The 24,685-nt window shown below is 45.3% G+C and overlaps 1 protein-coding gene across 1 annotated transcript; it reads right to left on the bottom strand.

The window, feature by feature from the left end:
- On the bottom strand, positions 1 to 23,859 carry T265_06954 (hypothetical protein; the record flags this gene model as incomplete). The annotated part of the gene is made up of 10 exons (XM_009172360.1): positions 1 to 323; positions 2,906 to 3,514; positions 3,653 to 3,766; positions 4,941 to 5,099; positions 6,817 to 7,048; positions 10,250 to 10,426; positions 12,510 to 13,340; positions 13,387 to 13,427; positions 16,863 to 17,024; positions 23,811 to 23,859. 9 exons carry the CDS (start codon positions 16,957 to 16,959, stop codon positions 223 to 225), a joined length of 2,361 nt encoding a protein of 786 aa, XP_009170624.1.
- Between the last annotated feature and the right edge of the window lie 826 nt (positions 23,860 to 24,685).

Below are 24,685 nucleotides of genomic sequence, written 5' to 3'. Positions count from 1 at the left end.
TAAATGTATGCATCTGAGTGAAGCATCCATCACACTTCAAAAAGAGAGATTCCAGTGATTCGGAGTGACAGTGTCGACAATTGGCCAAGACAGAGTGAAAATAACAATGTATTGCAACAAAATCAGAACCAGGTGCGCTTCATCACAGTTCTCTAGAGTACCCGATTCAAAAAGTGCGTTGGCGAGGTTGACTATTTACAGAGTGGCAGGTGGACAGCAAGTCTACTTCAAAGACCATTTGCCTCGTCGGAGATCTTCTTTGACTTTGTGTTGGACAAGCTGCATGCAGGCTACGGCATCCTCAAGGCTACTGTGACCGTCATCTGTGGACGCAAGCAAAAAGGGTGATGAGAAAAAACGCACTGAAACAAAAACTGGGTATCAGTGACCAACCTAGCCTACACGGGCAGTCTAATTACACTCCGTAAAGAGTTGGAACGAATAAAGTACGATGGATATGCCGGTATTTGCAGCGTGTCCCCTACAATTTAACATGAACTGTATAGAAGAAAATAATCAATATTATACGGTATGCTATTGAAAACAACTCATTTTCCTGAATTTTTTGGATACACTGTACCTTGAGATAACAGAATGCTGTCTGAGAATGAAATTGGAAAACTGGGTCCAGTTTGGAGGATTTTCTGCGAATGATGTGATTAACAGTCGCGAACTGTTATGAGGTACACTCAAGAGAACAAACAAACAACAAATCTAGCAACTCTTATTATTTGAACAGATAGATTATCTCCCGGGAACACAATCCACGTGGTGAAGGGTGCTTCACTTGAACGTTATGCATTAGCCTCACAGTTAGATTCGAAATGTAAGCGATGATTACCGGGTCCTCGCATTGAGTCTATGGCAACCGACGAATAATTAAGTAAAGACGAAGTTCGTGGCACATGGATAAGTGCTGTTTGGGCATGAATAGGGTCAAATACTGGTCTACAAAGACTATGGATTGAGTACTCCAAAGAAGTTTGGGAAAGGTCAATAAAAGGCACTCACAAATCGACTATCTAACTATATACATACCGCGGAGACGTTGTACTGGAAGATTTTTGACAGGACAGAACGAATGGTTTTGTTCGCTGTTTGAAATAAACTGATGATAGTTGTTATGTCCGAAGAGTTGGGAATTTTAGTGGAGATTTCGTCCGGAAAGTCAAGCCAATCTAAGTTGAAAAGCTGGGGAGAGCTGTACAGAAGTTTCACATTTATTGAGAAGCATCAACAGTGCGCATCTCACAAAACCTAGCATTTCGAATCCGCGACATTCTGGCCAGTGGTTGAATACTCAACTGTTGCGAGCGGCTGGAAAGCAGGGTGATGAGCTCTTACTCAGACAGGACGTGATGGCACATAACCTTAATGACAGGAAACCACATTGCGTGGTCACGGATTTACTGGCTGTTCGAGTGAGGACTTTTCAGACGAGTTTCACCCAATGGACGGATATTATTCTTCCTCCGAACTACTCATGGATTGTTGGTAGTATGAGAAAATTTAGAAATTTCTAATGGAGATTTCGTTCTGTAATTAGAACCAATCTGTGTTGACAAATCGAGGTGATATTATCCGTGCGTCTCTGCAAGGCGGAGAGTAGTGGTGCGTTAGTAGCCTTAAAGAACCAAATTGTCCAGCTCAGCGGACGAACTAACGACCACTAGTTACGATTAATAAATGAAAGCAATTGCATTCCCGGTCAATTGCTGTCTTATTCATCCCCTGGGAATGTTCCTGAAGAGCACATCACTCGTAGAAAATGGAATTCAAACTAAAATGCGTAGGTTGCATAGCAACAGGTTGAGTTGTCTGCATTCTGAATTTCACTGTGCCAAGCATTAGGACGTATCAGAAATACAAGAAAAATGGGATTTTTGTAACAGCATTCTACACACAATGTATTTCCATAACAGAATGGGAAGAGATTTCAGCCATAAAAAAAACGCTCCCCCAAGGGTAACACGAAGTCCAAACCCGAGATTAAACACCAGTATAGAAATGAAGAAATATATAGCAGAAAACTTTGTGAATATTACAAGAGAACTTGCTTAAGGGTATAGACGAACTGGTCAGGTGGATTAATAGCGGCGTATGTTGATACATAACCCGCCACAGATACAAACTTCCCACTAACAGCCCATTAGGAAATGTTTTTCTTCGTAACTTATCAAAGAGTCCGATCCAGTCAACAGTATTTACAGTCCAGTTTGATGATACACATGCAGGTAACTCGAGGTAGACTGAATATGCATTTCTCGATAAATAAACCAAAACTCGATGATAAACTCTGTAATTGTGTTATAAACGTTTGGATTTAGATGACACAGGAAAAAAAGCCAAGGTAATTCAAGGTAATTCCAAGGTAATCCAAGGTAATTCACAACTGGATATTCTGACGTGAACGCGTAGAACTAGGTAGACAACAGTTGACCTGGATGTACTCGATTCCAACCAACGTACCGTTCGTTGCCTCACACGGGCGCGGGATATACTGACGTGTACGAGTGTACAGTGAGTTGCAGATACTGCGGAAACCCACAGCTTTCATCTCAGAATTGAGCACCAAACACATCCTCTTCCCTGGTTTGGGGATTAACATGCCGCATACATGTCACTGCTAGGATTGGGCAACAAATTCGTTTAATAGGCTAAGGTTCCATTATGCCTGATGGGCTCGCATGACAACAGTGTGCACCTCAGTCATGTTGGTAGTATCCTTTAGAGTACATTAGTGGTTAGCGCCACAGTACAATAAAATTATCGCTGGCTGAAGAAAGATCTCGCTTGTATTTTTTCATTAACGGGGTTTTGCATCGTATTTCCTAGTTTAAAAGCCACGGGACAAAAAAAGCATAACGCGAAAAAGCATTCTTGGAAGTATTCTGGGACCACTCACCATCTTGCTGTATGATCCGGTTTAACATTTCAGAAACGAGGTTACGTAAAGCTCGCTTCTTCGGTGGCCCATACCGATGAGGGAACATGACAGAAGTGTCCACGACCTTGCTGTGAATAAGTTTCAACGCCACCAAATCACTCTCCAGGCTGTGGCCAATCAAAATTGTGTCCGAGTCAAACAAATGCAAAAGTTTCGACTGGATATCTGTGATGCGTGTATCACACTGTTCAATATCTTCTCGTTTCAGGCCCGAGAACCTGGTGTTGCAATCAATTATAGTGTTATAAGGACGAACAATCGAGTCCAGCACTGGCTGAAACTTGGTGTCCACGATAGTTACTCGCCCAAGTTCACAGCCCGCTGTCGTGTAAACCATTTCACAATCGATTGCGTACACATTGACCGGAGTGGGCTCCTGAGTAGGAATGTCCGAATGTGCAGAATCATCTCGAATGGGAACAAGAGGTGGGAGGGTGGCCACAAAGCCTTCCGTGTCGAGCCATTTGTTGGCTTCGTGTACGTGGCCTTCAGTACAGAGTTGACATCCAGGTTGGCCGAGATCACCTTGGCAGCATAGGTAACGCAACTCGACACCCATTCCGGGAACTGCAGGGAGACATGAGAGATACATCAATTGATTACCGATAGAAAATAACTTCGATAGCTAAAGCAGAAGTCATTCTCCTAGGAGACGCAAGTCAGCAAGAACGGGTTATCAAAGACCCTAAGAAAACTTTTGCTTACTACGCTGCTTCACGGGCCGACTCCAATGGTATACACATTTTTCATAGACCACTGCGTTTCCCAACTCATCCACACAGTAACGTGCACCACAACGCGAACAAAGACGTTCGTTTCCTGTAGAAAAGAAAGAAAACCGACGATTAGTGTGCGTCCAACTATGCCTTTTTTTCATTTTAAAACTGTTCGATTACATTGAAATGGTAGAAGCCTTAAACCATCCGAACATAAAACTTCGGATGATCGATGTCTCAAGGGGCGTTCAACATCTGATATAAAACCCAAGAAGCTTGACATCTCTCAGGAGTTGATGTTAAATCACCTTCCGATTTCTATCGAGACACCGTAGTAATCTCGTCGAGTGACCTCAAGAATTCTATTGTAACATCTTTTCAAAATTCTGGGACGTCTGCAGAAAAAAAGGCATATGAAGGCAAGCGTATGAAGGCTTTTAAGGAATCTTATTTTCCGAAACCCATTCGATTTGAGATACCTGATTTTACTCCGATAGGGTCGGTGCTGCCCAAATTCCTTAGAACCATGTTTGCTAGGTCTGCTACCTAAGGAGAGGAAGAGGCACCGTACATTGATCAGGTGATCGTACGTTCGGAACCAGCGAACTGGTAGCTGCTAACTTCAAGTAAGAAAACAGTGATGCATCGAAAGGGGAGCTGTAAATGACCAAATCAGTTAACCAGTGCGACTAAATTCAGCATAACTCCGTTTGCACCGGAAATTTTGCATTGCAGACACAGACAAACCCATTGAGGCCTAAATATGTCTGCTAAAACAAAAGGAACTCGCAAAGAAATATGGGGATGGAGGGGAATAGAATAGAGCCCTGATAGTTGGGATTATCTTTGGTTGCGTTCAACAGTCTAGCGACACCCATAAAATATAGACCACGGGATTTGGCGTCCAGGCTGATAGTGTGACATACATGAAAGAACAATTGAGAAAGCATGAAGATTGAAGTGTCATGTTCTGACGAGGTTAAGTTCATCCCTAATTTCTTGATTCTTTTTGCTTACCTTAGATTGCGCAGCGGTTATGCACCAAAGATACGCTATGGATAAACCACTGAACCAGAATACGGGATGTGATCGACTAGCTCCATCAGCCAGCGGGAGGAATTGTATTCGATCCGATTGATGTAGTTCATATCTGGCTAGAAAATTTACGCATCTAGGAAGGCTAGATCTCGACCAAATCAAAAAACAGGATAATAAACTGAGGTGACAATGGTTTAGTCACCCACAGTAAGACCACTGTAAGGAACTAGATGACTTACTAGGACAGGAATCGTGGATAGAGCGCTTGTCATCCGGAAACAAAAGTTTGGCTTTGCCGTACGGGGCGTCTGCAGACTTGTCCTCACGGGGAAAGCCATTTTCAACCAGCTGCTCTTCGCTAAGCAGATAGCTACGCAGATGATCGTACAAAAGAGGACCTTTCGGTGGGGAGGGGATTTGACGGTAGGAAACAAGGTTAAGTGGAGCCGGTTAGGGAACTGAAGTAAAGCATGGAGAACCATAACTTGTTCATTCCAGGAAGTAACTAAACGATATTGCTGGTTTACACAAAAAATGACGGTGTTTCAAACTTTTCGTAAGTACACGGGAATGGCGCTCAGCGGAATGTCTACTGATACTGAGTACGTCTGTTTACGATTATTTTGAGTGATTTGAGCCCGCGCCCTCTTTGGTGTGTTTTGATGAGCTGAACACGTGCCACTATGGTAACATGCGTCTAACAGCAAGTTCCGCTCCAATTAATTGTACATAAGCGTACTATTAGACATCAAGTGCAGATGATTGTCCGCGCTGACCATGAAGCTTCGCACTCTGGAGGTTTGGAAAAAATAGAGGAAGAGATGATGGGAACATCCGGAAATCGTTGCAGCTTTTCCATGCAGAAGGTTCTCGAAAAAGTTCTTTCGCTTCTTCCATAACACGAACCTTTCAGATCTACTAAAACTTCCCGGTTTGCGCGGACATTCAATTTTAATTGGCGTCAAGAGACATGTCGAGTGAGATTGTGGTTGTGGAAGCTGTCACTCAGCCCCAGTGCTACCAGAAATCGAATACCTGGAAGCGCTTCCCTTGGTTGTGCCACAGGGAGAAATTGCAGAATCTGCAACATCTTTGGATATCTCTGTCAAGTGATCAACAACATGTGATATCGGATTGACGGGCAGACGATGCAGTAGGTCATGATGCATTTGTCAGACTTCAGAGTCTATGGAATTCTCGACGAGGAAACGAGGTGTGCAGATTTTGCACAGACCTGAAAAGTACAATACAACCGACAGGGACGTGGTTGAAGCCCGCACAGATAGCCTGTAAGGAGTGGTAGGTGGTAATCTATACCCACCACCAGTAAATGATGGCAATGAGGTATATTTGGGTTCAGGGCTGGTGAGCATAACGAGGTCAGACGATCTCCGCTGCTCTGAAATTCGGTGGTTAGCAAACAACTGTGGTAGATGTTATCGTTTGTCCGTGTCTCGTGATTTTATTGCTATAGCCAACATTGCCCAGGTTACTTGTAATCACCCTTGTTGATTTTCGAATTGTTTCCGCTCGGAACAAACTTCACGAACTATCTCACCACCTGGACGAGCCCATCCTAATTCATTCATCAACTGAATTTGCTGAAACAGAAACCACACAAGAGTTTTAATCAACCTTCCATGTAGTTTTCTCCAGGTAAACTAAAATGTTCCACTTTATCTGGGTTTCAAATGTTCCCTGCCAAAATTGTTCACCTGGTTAGCTTAATCCATAACTGTGGGTAAGGGTGGGAAAGCTTCAGATAGGTAAAGCAGTGGACCCACCCGCTCACGATCACGCTCACAAGTGGATGTGAAAATCATACCCACCACTTCTGAATGGTTAAAGAGAATTGGCTTCTCACCAAACATTTTGGATAAGAGATTAATGCTCCTCTGTTACTTTAATTGGGCATTTGGTGCCAAGCCATTTAACTCAGACCTCGACTGACGCCAGTCGATCCAAGCTCCTGATTGGCCACTGTGGATGAACAAGACCGCTTTTCGTTACCCACTCAGAGCCTACCGAACGAAGTTTGATTTAGGCCTGTGATCCGTGGACAATTAGAAGATACCCCACGACCGTTTGAAACCGGTCAATGCGCACTAGACCAACCTTGAACAATTTCATCAAGTTGTTTTTCAGCCGATTCCGCCTCGTCCTTGACATGTTCCGGTTTGGCGACTGACACTCTTGCTTGTTTCGGCCCCGAACCCGATTTTCTCACTCCTTCCGCCTGAACTTGGAGCTTCTCTGCTTTCAGTGATTTGAGGCGTTGAATGACAGCATTTAAATAAGCCATCCTGCTGGTGGCTTTATCATGGCAGGCTTGTTCATCTGTGAGGGCCTAAAACGCAAAGCAAAGCATAGGCATACATGGCTTTCAAAAGTTCAAGAGCAGTCAAGAGCAGATATAAAGTTGATGGTAGAATCATGCACTAAGATTGGCGACCGTATCGCAAACATTTGCAGCAAAATTGACAAACGTAGGGGACGACCCAGTGATCGCGTAAAAATTTCCAGATGATGGCGGTTCCACCATGGTCCCCTCAGGCCATTTAATTCCAGCGAGGTAACAAAAATATTCCAAAAATAAGAAAACCGTTCAACTGTAGCACCCTTTCGGTGCAGAGCTGCAACACCAACGGAAAGAAATACAAGGGCTGGGATACTGCCGGGTTGCCCAAGCTTAGACAGGAGCAGTCGAGATGCTGAGGTTGGGTTCGAACCACGAACCTTCCGGTCCGTAAGCTGGCTTCTAATCACTGAGCTATCTCGAGCAAGGTAAACTCAGACAAGAAACTAATGTGTGCGCTCCGATTTGGGGCCATAGCAGTCAGAACGGAGGCGCTCGTGTACGTTGATTTCGGTCAAAGTAAAACAATCCGGTTAAATCGAAATACATAGCCCAGAGTAAGGAGTGTGAATATTGGGAGACATTAGTGAAAAATGCAGAATATTGTCTAATCTCATGGTAAAAAGCTGAACCGTAGGCAAGGGGTTTGCGCCGATGGAAAGATTCACAATGAAAGCGAACCACATCCGACTCTTAGTGTGCGCAGCACCGACAAAGCTAATAAAGACTTGACAGTTTCTCGCGGTGGCTAAAAGTTGCGCTAAAGTGCATGAACAACGGAAACAAACCATCTACATTTGGGGCCCAAAGCAGCCTGAGAATACGGAATATACGGTAGACCCGTGAAGAACTAAAGCGAAGACGCAGTCTTGCTTGAGACCACACACAGCTTTTCCATGCCAGAAATTCTCTAGGCTAATCGGAAGAACAAACATCTCGGGCTAAGCGCTCGGAAATAAACTGGCTGGCTAACAACTTACTATAAGAAATGGTAATATAATGAATATCGCTGTAAACTGACCAATAGATATGATTCTCTGGACTCAGATCCTTCAAATTAAAAATTTTAAGCCGCAGGTCAAGAACTGTGAAATTTTCGAAGACCAAGATGCGCAGGTGTATCAAGAAATGGAAAAGTAACTTCGGGCGGCGTGGTTGCCGAAACGGAATAAACGGTCCATCGCAGCACCATATCATACCACTGATGTTCCTGGCACAGACAGTGAACCAAAAAACTCAGATGTGGGTAGCCCTATGAGGATTTGAGTCACCGGCAAAATGGGTGTTGGGCCAAGGATGAGGCAACTGACTCTGCTGGTGGCCGAGATGGAATAGAACGCATGAGGTCGGCAGTCTCTCTCCCCTATTCATAAAAAATACGGGGACCAATTTGTGTCAATGGACAAAATACGAAGCCCACAAATAAGATCAGAGGGTTCGGCCCTGGAACTTCCCAACATGGACCTGGTTTGAGTTATGGGGGTACAAACACACCACAGTTGGGTTCGGTGTAGCTTTTGATGTCCAAAAGCACTCTCGGCTACGGTGGTCACCTCCGATAAGCATTCTTCGCGCCGATCAGTGAGCTTGACAACTGATACTGCCGCACAAATAAGTAGTCTATTGGAATGTACGGCCTGCAGAAAACTCTGTGATTACTTGTGGGGGTGGAAGATGTGGCCATGAAGGCCATGTGGCACTCATGAAGGAATGCGTTTGGGTTCATTGAAAAGCTACTTCAATTGGCCTTTTCGATGGAGCGAAACACGCCCCCTGTGGAGTAAGTCTTGGAACATCAAAAAATATTGATAGGACGGTTGTAGTAGTCCGACAACTTTATACCAATCAACTGTAAAGTGATGTTCCTTGGAATCGCACTAATAAACGATTATGCTGATAGGTGATCTGGGGAACACGTCTGCGTTCCTGATGAGATCATAAGACAGCGAACCAGGCAGCAGACTGTTGACCGTAAATGTGTGGTCCTGAGCCTCATCTTTCGGCTTTAGTAGTTATTGCCAGTCCATAGTTACCGTACACGACACCTTTCTGTAGCTCTCTCCGACTGAGGACATGTGACTGGTGGAACTCCTGAATGCTAGCCAATGTACTTTGCATCTGATAAAACTTTTATTCTGGTTGGCAAGACAGGGGCGTATAACAAACATGGAGTGAATTATCCTGCTTCGAAATCCACAAGAAATCTTCTGGAAACTGCTGCCTTCAAACAAAGGATGATTTGCTCATCTGAGATGAAAGGTTCTCTTATTCATACGTTGAATTCTCCTGGAGACCGCAGTGTTCTCTAGCTCCACTAGAGAGGGGGGGTTGCAAATGAGAACATAACAATGGCATCTATGTTACATGTCGATAAGTTCACCTGATGGCTGTTCGCGTTCGAATACATTAAACCATCCCTTACAACAAGGAGGCTTGCAAGCGCCACGCCAGTTCGGATGTTCGTAGTGGGGAAAATAATTCTATGACTGATGTCTTCTACGGGAAAGAATTTCCAAGTCCAAGGGAACTACAAACAGATAGGTTGGTTGGTATCCGATACGGATATGCATGTGATGACAAGTGGTTTTCGTGCTGACGGATGTGCTACTGTGAATCCGACATAAATTGAAGGGAACAAGGTCGACGGGCAAACTAGCAGAAGTCAGTCGACGACCATTAAGCACACGGTGGCATTTCACGAACAATAACACCGTACTAAATGATTGTGCTGTGAAACTTCAAAGCCTTTGCGCTTCCGTAGGGCACAGCACTGTTACCTTAGCTCATCAAAAGATGCTTACACTGAAACCTTTCGGTTGCATTGAATAAAACAGATGGTACAGGTGCAGTAGGAGCACCCTCTTATTGTAGAGAAATAAAGAAACTCCTATGAACCTGCCTGTTAGCTTTCGCAGTTGACACAACATGAGAACGCTGGCTCATGCAGGTGCATCCACATGCTGAGCAGTTTCATAAGTTTACAGGCATTCGTCGCGAGTTACTTACAAATGGGTTGTTTATGTTGGACTGTCGAAACTTGTAACCAGCGATGAGCGAATTCGCACAAGGATCAGAAGCTTCTTATGCTGCCGAAGTGTTCGCCTCTCAGGGGACCACTGTATTGTACGAACTCGTACACGTTAAATATAGCCAGTAGAAAACAAAAACAGTCAGTGTAAGCTGAAAACGTACTCTGTCGTAGGCATCGTTCGGGAATTCGTAGATGACTAAGCACTCTTCTATGAACTGATCCAAGTACCGCGTCCGAATGGGCATCGGGATCTTATCGCTTTTCTTCAGAGGTGCCCGTGGACGAGGGTTCAGAACCACGGTTGAGGCGGTGCCATTAACATCCTCTTTTGGCTCGGACTATCGGGTTAGAAAAAAAACAGAGATAATATGCACTCGTGGTCAACTAGGTGACTGCGGAACAAATAACGCATCCACACGTGCGGTTATTAGGGAAGTTGTACTTTGAACAGAGCAAGGAACTCTTGACAAAACGGTAGGACTGAATAGTACTTACGGGATTTGCGTAATTTGTAATTGCACTAAAATGAGTGTCGTTCAGACAGTTCCCCACTTGTCCTGGTGCAACGAACCTGGTTAGTTCATCTCAAAGAGGAGAAGCACGAGACTCGGGGTTCACTATTTTAGCGTTCGCCAGCAGGAAATGTCCTTGACACTGTCGGAATTTGAACTCAAGACACCTGATATACGAGGTGAGCGTTTGATCACTACTGTAGTGGTAGACGCTGCAGGCACCTGAATTATCACACCTGAACAGACTAACGCATTTACACTAAGCCACATGATTAAGCTATTCAGAGCACCCAGCGACGACCCAGCCAGTATTCTGGTTGTGTCGATCGACTCGCCGCTTAAAAAGGACCATGATGAGCTCTCATAAGACCAGAAACCTGAGTGTGATTCCTCTCTTTGGTGAAGATTGCTCAGAATAAATAAAGTAGAACGTTGGTGGCTTAAACAAGGGCAGTGTGAACACAGAAAGGAGAAGCGACAGAGCAGTATACCACGGCAATGATGTATTCAGGGGTAGAGTTTGAGTCCAAACCGGAGCTTAGGGGGCTTTAATAAATCGAACCAGCCATACTACGTCCAAAAGAGGTGTACCTATCTCGAAGCTACGGATAATATTTTCAATGAGTACTAAAGTCTGGAATTCCCATAACAAACATAGGTGGACTTAACCCATAGGTTATCCGTTCTCCGTGTTTCACTGGTGTACAGCACATATTCCGTCTCTCTTTCGGTTCAACATAGAAAGGTGAAGTATCAATCAACGGGTATCGAGCGCACGATGGAATGCGGTAAGGTGAATAGGACCAAGAAATGGACGCCCTACAAACGAGGCAATCTGAGCAGCTTTGTTACACACATTTCTGCACACTCTTATAATTTGGGGAACTAGCGGTTATCAAATCCCGGAAACAGCGACAAGCAGTCTCCATTTCATTCATCATGGGTTGATGAAACGCCCCAAGACAGAACACTCGTAATCACTGTAGAGTATGGAATACTAATACTAATACTTATTCTTGATACATAGACATACATTTATTTAAACCTGTACTGTAGTGGCTGCCTAAAGAAGTTTAAAAGACTTGAGCAGCAAATAACAAAATGGTGGTAAATGTTGGGCGGTTGCAATATTCTACCTAACCGAAAAACCCAATGGTGGAGATCCGCACAGCTGTTGTTGCAGGATATCAAAAAGGATGCAGCATATCAATATCTCACCTCAGACATGTTTCCACCAAATACTTGACACTCATCTTCAGCCCCAACGGCATGCTTGTGTGCAAAATCAGCCACGCAACTTGAACGTGGACAGTGGCCAGAGGCTCTAAGTTTCCATTGAGGTTCAACGAAGGTAAATCTAATGTCTTCAACGGATCGGGTACATTCCTGACAGCGAGTCTGAACAGGAGATATCCAGTTTCTCCTTTGTCACGTCACATTATAACAAGTTAAATGTAGTATGGTTGAATAGTGGTTGATTCCTCTAACGAATATTTAATTTGTATAGTTATATATTCGTACATTTAATTTGTGCCTTATTCACCCGATACCCGTTTTGCAGACAGTTCTCATTATCTCTCGAACGTACTGATTATCTTCTACGCCGCTACCTCTGTACACGTTGTATCTACACTGTATGACTGCCCATATCCATACGTCAGCAAGAGCTAGCTACTCAACCAAATACCATGTACTGCAATGGTGTCTTGGTGTTTAGGACAGGGATTGTCAATAAATACTAGGGGCAGTTATTTTCCATCCAACTGAAAACTCGTGAGCGGAAAGCCGGCTCGTCGATTCGGAACTGCATTTTTTGATGCGCAGGCCCTTGGGAGTCAAAATGTGCCAAAATTTCAATGGAATGATTATTAAAACACCTAAAACAGTTATGTACATGGCCTTAACTTACTTGTAGTCTACGATCACCTTCAGGCTCCTTTTTGGATGGTCTGGTAAGTGGTGCGCCTGCATAGGGAAGAATCGGACTTAGAGCCGATTTGGGACCCTTTGTTTTAACCGTAGGAGGTTCATCAACTTTGGGTTTAGCGGGTAAGGGTTGATCACCATAAAGATCTTTATAGAGAGCCAGAATCTTCTGACGTTTTGTTGCTGCCGTCGCTGGAGAATCCTCAGACTCCTCAGGTTCATCAGTAGCATTACGTTTGCACGAACATGTGTTGGGCGATTCTGAAGGATACTTGAGCCGTGATTCCACGGGTGATGAGATTTCACCCGAAGTGACGCCGTGCTTGTGTTTGGGAGTTTTGCTTGACTGATTGGGGACAGCTTCTGTAGGAGGTCCTATAGGGATTTCGACAGCGTCACGCAGGTTAACAGTGGGGTTTTTAGTGGGTAACGGTGGGTACGCTGGGGAAGGTTGGTAGTTAAATGCTGGAGGATAAGTCAGAGTACCTACGGAACCAACAATAGCTGACTTTTGGTGCACCACCGGAGAATACGTAGGAGGTTCTATTGACTGATTCAAGGCCACACCACCTTTCTCATCTCCAGGTAAACCGTATATATTTAGGGAACATGGCGCATATTTTTCTAATTCACTGATAGGAGTTGGTTGATAGACCGGGACGTCGGACGAACGACTTGATGCAGCGGCTGTTGTAAGTGGTCCATTTGGATTGCGATCGGTAGAGGTGAGCTGCTCGCGCTGCTCGAGCAACTTGATAGGTGTGGGCTTGTAAACGGGAGCTGTCGCAGATTGATCAGCATTTACGTTCACGGCCTGTAAGAGTAACCGATGTAATCAACGGCAGAAATAAGCGAATTACCTCTTTTGTATTTTTTACTGCAGGTGTCCCTGTTGGATCGGCTGTAAATGAAAGAAACGTCAGGAAAATCACGGGTCATAATGAATTGGAAAAAACAGCTACAAACTGAACACCAAAACCAATTAGCAACTGGAACTGGAAATTTGCAAGAAAGATTGTACAGTGAGACCAGTGAACGCCGTGTATCCAAACCATCCAACTTGAGTGGTACAAAGCTGTAATAGGAACATTTATCCTCTGAACGATTTTCGGTTCGCGCATTTACTCCAGCTTCCGTGTGTAAATTTAAACACATTTCGAGGAGCCTGGTAGAGGTAAACAGTTTTTAAGCTAGGTGCATTAATATTCCCTTGGCTGCATCTGAAGTACCGAATAGTTGGATTTTAAGATAGCTCAGAGTGGGTTCCATGCATATACGACAAAAACGATGAGGTTTCGCGTCAGTTTGGACGGAAAACTGCACCACGGATAACACCAAAAGGTCCTGGAAATCAAGCAGCTCCCAGTATCGTGAGTGGGAGTGCTGAAGAAATTCCAGCATATCATATGAGAAGTGCCCAATACGGTTTAGTATGCAATCAGCCTCTATAAATTGGAAGCGGTCCTCTTTCGGGTTATTTAATGATCACTATTAAAAGGCCTAAGTGACCTTATTTTATCGAAAAACGGATGTCCGACATGCTACTGTTCATTTTCTGGTAGCCAGCCATACATACTTGGCTTTGTGAGAAAAACGAGGGTAGCTGTCCTCATGTACATGGGTTTGGAATGCACCGAATGGCTCTCATAGAACGCGAAAATAGAAGAAGGATGCATGACAACCTGCAATTTATAAGGCGGTTCCTTAGACTGCTGCCACTAAGGTTGGCCTTTGTATTGGCTATGACTGAGGTATGCGAACAGTCACTTAGGGAGCATCTGAAGCGTTTTCATGTCCATGCCCACCAATGTCTGAGAGTAACAACTGGGACAGACTGGTACCAAAGAAAGTGCAGCGAGGTGACCAACGAACGAACATTTGGAGAGATATCAGCTGCGCATGGTCGGTCAGGTGACGACGCTGTTACCTTATAAGAATAAATGGTGTTTCCCCCGCAAAATTGTGAGTGGTGCAAATCAAAAGATGAGCAATGTAAGACGTGACAAAAATGAATAAAGGACACGAAGGAAGGTTCGAGTACTGTCCGCCTTGCATGATGCATTTCATGTGCTTGGCAAGATATTGCGAAATATGACTGCTAGTCGACACCAGGAACGTTCAGTGTGTCAGTTCCCGCCTAGATTTCGAGAATTTGTAAAAGTGTAAGCACCTAGGACGTGTGGTAGGTTAGACACCCTTTCCTTTGCGCTGTATGGCGTCATTGTACGACAGCTATGTATGAATATCCTTACCCTGTCAGTCTGATCAATAGGCTATTCCAACGCATATTTTCTGGTAAGTTGTTCGAATCATGTAGACAGTTTGTGGTGCATTAAATAAACGATTCGTTTGATCCCAGGTTTGACATGTCATCTCTTATTGCAAACGTGAAGTGAGCACACCATGAGTTTGCGCTGGGGTACGAATCGGTAAATTTCGGGGAAAAGCTGTTATCCACTTCTGAGCTATGGATGGTTGCTTGTAGCTACGATAAGCTTGCGCACAGACCCCCACCTGAATAATCCAATGTAGTCCTTGAGTGTGTCTTTGATGATGATGATGATGATGATCTTGAGTGACAGGCAAAAAAGTATCATCTTCAGCGTGTAATTGCGTTCAAAGTCTATTCACGATTATGTGCCCTACCCCTTGTCAGAAACTGTAAGACCACCACCAACATCCACGAAAACAACATCATTGTAAAATCTTCGCGACAGGAAGTGCGTTCTTCTGGGGAGTCTTCAAATGTAACTCAGACTGAGTAGTTTACAGCCTGAAAGCATCACAGACAGCGCCCGTCGCGGCTGAAAGTTGAAGCAATAAAAAACGGTTCCCAAACATTGTGTGATCCACTATATGGTCGCTCAACCACACGTTCTGTGCACGTTGAGTCCGTAATTCGGCTAGTGCTTCCATTGATGAATACATAAATGCACTGTACTACGGGCTCTTAGCACAGGTATTCCAGTCTCATGCATGTATATTATTGAGGGCACTGTTTGAAAACCCTTGGTGACTAGCTCCTTATGGATATCGTAAGTCAAAATGACATCCTTCTATCTTTCCGCTGTGTGCTAAAATATCACTGCACTCAGTTTACGAGAATAGTGTATGAATAGGGGGTGATCAAGTCACAGCAGCTAATTATGCTGGATGCAGCTCTGCTTCTAACGGGGACGCACATGCTGGGGCGACTACAAAACTCAGAGAAATGATTCACATCCTAACGACGAGATTCTACTCCATTACAATGCTCTTTCCCAAACTACTCAAACTCCTAACTTTGGGACCTTTACAGTGAGAGTCCTTTATATGAGAAGCAGCTGAGGCGAAAGAATGCTCCGGTCCTTTTACGTCCACGGGATCAATGAGTGTCGCAAACCATGCAGACTTTTCACGCCCACTTTTCTCACTTGGCAGCAAAACAACTACAGCTAGCCAGATACTTGTTTATCTTGGACATTTGTGCCAATGTCATCCCCTGCCAGACCCGGTGGCTAAACAGGAATTTTTTAATAACCTGCACATAACGACCGGCCACAAAGCAATGGTGACCATGAGGAAATACACTGGTTTGCAAATTACATTGATGTTAACCAAAGCTCAACTGAATCCTTCGTTTACGATATTCCTCAAATAAATAAACCGCTTCATGTTTCAGTTGATACGATATTCGAGGTAATGTGGTGCATTTTGTTGCCAGAAGGCCTGGACAACCTACTATCACTTTCCTTCCGGGGGAGCAGTATTGATTACGCTGTCTTGTGAACTCTGTCCTTAGCATCAAGGCACAGGAGGCTCCGAAGGATCTCAAAACCTGTGCTGGTGTTCCCGACACATCATTCTGCCAGAACCAATGTTTTTATCCAAGTGGCCGAACTCGTTAGACATGGCGGCTAGGTTGTCCGGAAGCATGTTTTGGTTTGGCCGTAATCCATGCGGTGGAGAGTGCAAATCAGATTCCAAAGCATCTTGAAAAAGTAGGCTAGTAGGAATGACTTATGTTCCCGAAGGATAGGATATAAGAAAGGCAATATCGTCCATTAGCGAACGCTCCAGGGGCACTTCTTGGACGTTAGAAGCATGTGAGGAATACCTGACCACCATGTCAAAGGAAAATACGTTGAATGACACCACATGATATGACGCGAAGAAGGCAAATCGAGTTACCAGCCGACCCGCGGTAAGAGATTTACTAGAGGTAGTTCCGTGCCCATCAGCACCAGAGTTCTTGTTGTATCAAAATGACAACGTCAGTACAGATAAAAACGCTATAATTAAAGGGAAGAGGTTACTCTGCCGGAAAGTACCAGTGAAAAAGGCCGAATGCACTTACCCTTTGAATGATTGAAATGGCAATAAGGTCTATCACAAGATCCATCACTGAACATGGGGCAAAGAAGATCTTGGAACAATCCGGAAGTGGGGAACATAGTGGATTGCTACCCTCGAGAGCGCAGCTGGAAAATGGGTAGCCCGGAGGAACCGATTAGCATACCTGCGACAACAATAGATAATAATAGATAACAAACACGAAAGGGTTGCGGATACATCCCAAATGATCTGGGACTGCAGTTACTCTACCTGCATAAGACTACTTATTGGAACCAGATATTCAGGTTCACCAACCCTATCTATGAGCCTGCAAGTGTAACAGTAAAACTCAAGAAAGTAAACGGGGGATACCGGTATTTCTAGGGTAAACAGGCAACTGATACTGACACCCACTGTTATGCCATAATGTTTGAACTGGCTGATGGCCCGCAACTGGCTTGTGCCCGATATTATTTCCTCGGATTTACATCGGCGACAAGAGTTTGTGTGCGCCACCAAATTGGGCTCCGCGCAAACAGTATGACTTCTTACTGTGATCCGACGTCCAGTGTTCTGACCAGTGTTGACCGGATCCTCCTGTCACTTCAGACTACGACGACGGACCCTGTACAATGGCTACTGACACATGCGATTCGTGGTGAGCAGAATGCGCAGTTAACTGAACTCTAAGTACCCGGTGTAAGCCAGAGATAGCCATACCAGATGATGAACGAGAGGGGCAGTTCTAGAGCCATCAGCGTGCCTAGCTGGTGACCCATACTTGTCGATCCAAGCGGGTACAAACGAGAGTTCGAATTCCATACTGTTTTAAAAGGGTCAGTTGATGGCCTGTACAATACATTAGAGGTATCGTGGGCACGAATATGGGGTAAGATGGTACTAGCCATTACTTAATTTAGTCGGCAAAAAGGATCATAGGTCATTTCTAGCGTCGTTGTACACTTAATGCCCCGGCATATCCAGAATGTTAGGGCGGGGATTTTCAGACATATGTGGGAACGGCCTATCATCCCACACAAAATACTCTCCGGATAGACTGGGGGTATGTATTACTAATAGGCCGAACCAATAATATAACCGTATGACATGTTGTAGTTATCCATGGTTCGAGAACGATGGTCACCGAAAGTCGTTTTCAGCACTATCGCAGGCATTATCATCATCGACAGCATGACATCAGTGTTCAACACCGATGCTTCACTGCCGTACAACAATGACTTATTTGAAAGCCTTATTGTAAAGGAAAGAGTAAAGGTGGACGGGGAATGGAATTAGTGCCACCTTACCACAATCCAGAAACTCACTCAGGCGATCTGGATAGAAAATGACAACAAGAACGCCACTGACATCGATTGGCAGCCATATCTTGTAGTGTCTCCAACCAGGCACAATGAGGATCACGCGGTCCCCATCCTGGAAGGCGAGTAGCACCGACAGCACCCAAGCGTTTCGTGATCTCCTTCATGCTCCTCTGCCAAGTCAAGGGTTGGCCACCTCTCTGTTTACGCCACTCTGAGTTGGGCATGGAATACAGCACTCTTCGGCAAACGATGGTTCGGCATACGTAACACATGTCTCAACCAACGCAGCTTCTGGTGCTGGACACATTCTTCAGTGGAAGTACCCGTTACACATCCGAAAACGCACTTTCTAACTGCCTCGTTACGGATTCGCCGAAACCAACTATCGCAGGCTCAGCACATCGAATTGTGCAGTGCATCAAAGTACTTCGATCAGTTTTGTTCTTTACGGTATTGGTCAAGAAAAATCAATTCCAACATGGTTTCAAGCTTAGCTATATGTTAACCACAGGAATCTAGGGCAGATACAATAAACTTTATCCATCGGCGCTTCGTCGATAGAGCCGGTGAAACCAGCCCAACATGAACAGCGCAAACATGCCACTGTCATGGCAAATGCAGCCCCTTCTTATTACACACAGTGCCGATGGTATTGCGTATCCCGCCTCTCTGGCTGGAAGTTGGTGATCGTGGGACTGACGAGCCCTGGTTCGTACGATCTCTCTTTGTCTGTACGGTACAGGGCAGACTGTTTGTTGAAATTCAGTCCAATAAAGAACATTCCACCCTGGGACCGCGGAGAATATCACGAGCCACTGCATCAGGACCACCAGATGACGGAAAAGTGATAGGTTGGATATCTGAACTCGTCATAAAGAGTCGGAGGCGCATTACTGGGACTGGTCTTGTATGTGTTTCAGAGACAACGCACGTCGACAGAAAGGGAAAGCGAGGCTTAAGGAAGAAATGCCCGTTGCTCAATTTCACAGAGACCACGGACGCTGAAAGGTGAAACTTTGATCAGATTGTTTTATTTTGGTGACGGATCCTTTTCGGTTTAATTTACTGCGCGGTGGGTGGATTGGCCGCAGGATAACAGTAAAGGGTAGGAGCGGGTGCGAATGGGTGTGAACGGACGACTGCAAAGGCGAACGATACTCTCGGTTACCCAGGCCGAAGCAGATTTAACTGAAGCGTCCCACCTTGAGCCTCCAACTTAAAAGTTCGACCCACGAGACAATGGAATAGTGTATAGGTTTTTTACAGTACACTGCCCATAGCCTTTGACTCAAAAGTCTGACGCATCAAGCAGCAGGTATTTGGGTTTACCGGTGTAATGACCGGGGCAATGACTCAAGAGCCAGATCCAAGAGGCTGAGGCTGAAAACAAAGCAGCTGACACTCTCTCGAATTGTCTGTGCGAACACTTCATCGCAGCTGAATCTAAAACGGTTACACGCAATTCTGTGCCATCCTGGAAAATCACAGTTCATCAGTCATCCCTGATGAAATTAAGCGATTTCTTCCAGCAAAAAGGCGTTGCCACCAGTCGCGCCACTCCACATAAACCAACGGGAACGATTGAATAAAACTTTGTGGAAAGATAACACGTCTTTATCCATTACGATCGAAAAGTCTTCAAATCGCTTTGCAAGACGCGCTCCATTAGATTCGTCCCTTGTCGTGCACTGCCACCAATGCCACTCCATACGAACAAATGTTTCATCACACTCGAAAATCCGCGGCCGGTACACCATGGCCGCAGTGGTCGCTTTCGCCGGGAGCAGTTCTGATGCGGCGAAATACAGGACCTCCGTAGTCAGAGAGGTTGAGCTTCGGCAGTGTAACCTTGAATACGCATATGCCAGACACCCTAACGGCATGCAAAAACACGGTCTCCCTACGTCACCTGGCATATTCCGCAGATTTGGAATGCGCTCCAGCATCTGAACAGCAGCGCATATGCCGACACCCTAACGGCATGCAAAAACACGGTCTCCCTACGTCACCTGGCATATTCCGCAGATTTGGAATGCGCTCCAGCATCTGAACAGCAGCAATCGCAGCCCAACACGATTCATTTATTAGGCCGGAACTTTCTGACTGCTTTATGACTGATATGGCGAATTCTTCTGAACACCCGTTGGTTACACAACAGCAGACACGACCGTATTTCTTGCACAACAGAAAGGTCTGGCATTAATATGTTATAAAACGAACTCCTGTGAGCATTTACCTTTGCGGATACAAATGTAAGCAAACAGACCACACAAGCCCTGACTGAGGACTTCACCATCATCTTTGAACAATACGGATCAGAAGCTCGGTGGCCCGGGATGGCCCAAGTGGTTAGAGCGCGAATTTACTAACTGGAAGGTCCGTGGTTCGAACCTGACCTCTACCTCTCGACTTCCCCTGTCTAGGCTTGGGCAACCTGGCAGTACCCCAGCCCTCGTGCCTCCTTCGTGAGGTATAGCAGCTAGGCACCGAAAGCGTGCTACAGCTGAATGATTTATTTATTTTTATTATCCCCCACGCTTGGCTGGAAACACTGCAAGAAATGGCTGCTAGTCGACGTCAGTGGCGTTCGTATTGTCACTTTAATCCCAGATTGCCTGACTGAGCGTGAAGTGGGCTTGAGGGCGTGAAGTGGTTATACGGCAGTGAAGAATCAGTGTCAACACTGACGTTGCAGTATTTGATTATTATCATTGTAGTGCGACATATGAGACGAATGCACGAATCTCTAAAGCTTGGGTTCCGTTTGCTGATTTGCTACACCTATTGCGACAGAGTGGTATATAGCTGATTTCCAAGGAACGTGTGAATCAGGCCACACTGTGGGCTGTTTTGTTCGGCTATGAAACTCGGCCACTGAGAGCAACAGAACCGTCTTTGACAACTGTTCTCTCAGAACCAGAGCTCGTGAAGGCTGCAACAGCGAATCCGCAACGAAACAATCGGAAGACGAGTGTTCTGTTGTAGACCAGAAGATTCAATAAAAGAATCTTCCGAGCACCAAATGCTGTGGTGTTTAGACCATGTATTGTGCATACCGAACTATCGTTTTCCGGAAAGTGCCGTTCTCCGTGCCCAATTCAGAGAGCCGCAGGAAAAGGGAACGTCTGTCTTTGGCCTGGAAGAGGGGTGTGAAAGAGAATATGAAAAGTTTGGGTATTGTGGGTGCACCTCATCTCCCAAGATAGGGTTCGCGTGACGCCGTGTGCTTGGCTGATATGGTCGATAACCGATGTCAATGGCATTCTTGCTGTCAAATTCTATCCAGATAGTCTGAATGACATCCTGGAGGTGTATGCACCTAGCAGTCATAGGATACTACTAAGTACCTTCCCCATTCAATCTTAGTCTTTTTTCACAATAAAGTCTAAAAATAAAGTGATTGTGCGGCAGTGAAGTATTAGCTTTAAAACCCGATGTCACGCTGTCGATTACCATGATCGATTACTATGCATTTGCTGGTCCAGTGTAAGTTTTTGCTCAGTCTCTGTACGGATGACATTCGATGAAGTTTGGAACCATGGTGATGTGTTTCTTGTGCTATCCAGGAGAGTGTCAACGACATGGAGGTGGCTGGCTATTCTTGGTGGATCGGACTGGAACCCGAGGTCCATTGAATCGACTGTTCTATTGGACTTTCGACAGACGGTTATTCACTGTTCACCAACGAAATAACATCACTATATGAGGGTGAGATCCTGTCCCCATCGAGAATAAGAGGCATTTCGGGACATGTTCACTTGGAACCATCAAAAACGTTATTCCGTGAGGAAACCGATGCATCATGCTTACTTTGGTATCTCGTCGCCGGGATTAGAGAAAGTGCGTCTTTCCAGAGTTTTATCTTCGACCTGATGAACTCCGAGAAAGCAAAGTTGAATCTTAGTAGAAGCAAGCAGAACTCTGACATCCCTACTGTATACTACATGGATCCATCCAGCACACCACTCATACCGAAACGTGGTTTAGACAGATGTAGGGCTATCCTGAGTTTTTATCGGGCACCTGTGAAAATTCAAGCCGAGAGCGTCAGCTCACAGAGTCACGGATAGATAGAAAGGATCAAGGTGTTTACCCAGACTGTCCGGGTTCGGTTTGTTCCTGTCGTTTGGTAGCTGCGGTTGGAGGTATGGAATGAGTGTGAAGTAGGTGCAGCATTATCCATTAGGCAGCAGGCTTGCCAGTGGGGACTCCCATAAACAGCATTCAGAGATGGCCCAAGTGGTTAGAGCGTGAATTTACTGATCGCAGGGTCCGTGGTTCGAGCCCGACCGCTGCCTCTCGAGTCTAGGCTTGGCAACCTGGCAGTATGCAAGCCCTCGTGCTTCCTTCTGATGTCACGGCACCTAGGCACCGGGTGTGACAGCCAAATGATTTATTTATTATTATTTATTTATTCGGAGGCAATTTGAACCAGCCATAGATGCACCTATAACAAAGTGGAAGGCTATTCTATTCACCAACTGTCAAAAATGAGGAAAGTTGTTTACAAAAGTGCACGCTCCAACCTTGAAAGGCCTCACATCATGACCCGATGTGTTTATAGGGTCAATGGTGAAAATTTGGTGTCAAGATCTTGCTCACACAGGGCGTACCAGGTCCCCTTACAGGCGAAGCAAAACAAAATGAACCGTCCACCTGTTAGACCCTTCCGGTGCCTAGCTTCCATATCAGCCGAAGGAAGCACGAGGGGCGGGTTACTGCCAGGTTTCCCAAGCCTAGACAGGGGGAGTCGAGAGAGAGGACATGTTCGAACCACGAACCTTTCGGTCAGTATATGCGCACTTTAATCACTGAGCCATCTCACCCTGTATGCTTAATGTTGCCTGTATGTCAGTGCAAATAATACGAATAACATGTATTCTAAGAATGAACCCCGTTTGGATCGATTTTTGGAAAAGCGACAAGGAAACTTGGAAGCAGTGAGACACTGGTTCAATTTCCAGCGTCCGGAAATCTAATCCATTTGTACCGTGCCTGGAGGAGGCGTTTACGGAACCCGAGTAAAATAGGCATGCACTTTTCATCGCCCTCAGCAAGGTACCATTAAAAACGAATATCGTTACGCCGTCTATCAGACGTTCACTGTCCTTGAAGCTCAATAACTTTCATCGGACGCAACCAACTTTCGGACTATCCTCGTTTGCTGAAAAATGAGTTCAAGGGTAGGTCACTCGCTGACTCATGGGATAACAATTTGACGAAAACTGAAGCCCAGAGTCGAAGTTTGGTCTGTATTTTGTAAACCACAAATACGCCACTCTACAAGAACATTGTCCCCATTTGACAGTTAGATGAAGTGACTGGTTCGGTAACCGGTTTCCGTGGTCACATCCACCCGGCCTTTTAAGACCGACAGGTCTTTCAATTGTTATCTTAATAATGACCTTATTGACACGGATTAACGAGCTTCAAGGATTGATACACAAGCTCGAAGCCCTCGCCCAAGCTTATCATAGATTCGGTTTAACCCAGTGGAAGAAGCCATAGGAGACGTTCTGAACGAGCTGAAGAGGGAACTTGAGCATTATGACAACGAACTGCCTGAATCTGTGGAGGGACAGTGCTAGCCAGAATTCTCGAGGGAACGGTGTACTCAGCAATAACTGGAACACCCCTGATCGACTGACCTTTGGTTCCATACTCCTGTACTAGTACAGCTAGACCAGCTTATATAAGCCACATAAACATACGCGTTGAACCGTAATAATACTGTCAGTAGATGAGTATCAACCAAATAAAGAGCAACAGGATGCATGATGGTGGTCTGGAAATGGAGGCGTTGACCCCAGCGTTATGCAGAACTGCCCAAACATGCGTACTGTAATATGCACGGTATGGAAGCACCAGGGGGCAGTGATTCTCCGAAGCAGGTGTTCACGACAATTTCTGTGGATGGAAAACAGAAACAAAGCTCATGAGCCAAAGCCCAGTAAGCAAGGTTGCACATCACCAATACTTACATATGAATCAATCAAAATGACAGACACCGTATACTACAGTACATGAGCCGACGCTTAAACGCTGCGGCAAAGCTGACGCACGTCCGAACCCAACCAGAAATCCGATTGGTCGACCAGACAGATCGGACAACGGGGAGGAAGGGTGAGCGCACGTAGAAAGCCAAAGAATGGTTGATGTGAATCGCAAGATACCGTATATAGACAAAAACTCGTGTGGTTTCTGAAGGACAGAGCAGACATGTGCCGTGCTACGTGCGGAGCGGTGAACAATGGAATTACGCCGACCGGTACATTCGTCACAACCCAGTTAGCACGCGTCCGCCCCTGGGTGCAGAACCTGTGCGGAATCTGTGCAGAACTTCTGCACTGATTTTTGGCTTTTAAGCCGCGGAAGATTGAGACGTTTAATAGGCATCGAAGCTTCTTTATTTGTCTTACAGTAATAAAAAACCACAATACCCTGCATTTCCGAGTGCCTACGAAATGCAAACTGTCGACCCATTTAAGTGGTTTTGCTTTAGTGTGCGGCGCCATTGCTCGCG

The sequence above is a fragment of the Opisthorchis viverrini genome, assembly GCF_000715545.1.
Source record: "Opisthorchis viverrini unplaced genomic scaffold opera_v5_154, whole genome shotgun sequence".
Taxonomy (NCBI): domain Eukaryota; kingdom Metazoa; phylum Platyhelminthes; class Trematoda; order Opisthorchiida; family Opisthorchiidae; genus Opisthorchis; species Opisthorchis viverrini.
The sequence above is the reverse complement of the archived record's forward strand: the minus strand, read 5'-3'. Positions and strand labels throughout refer to the sequence as shown.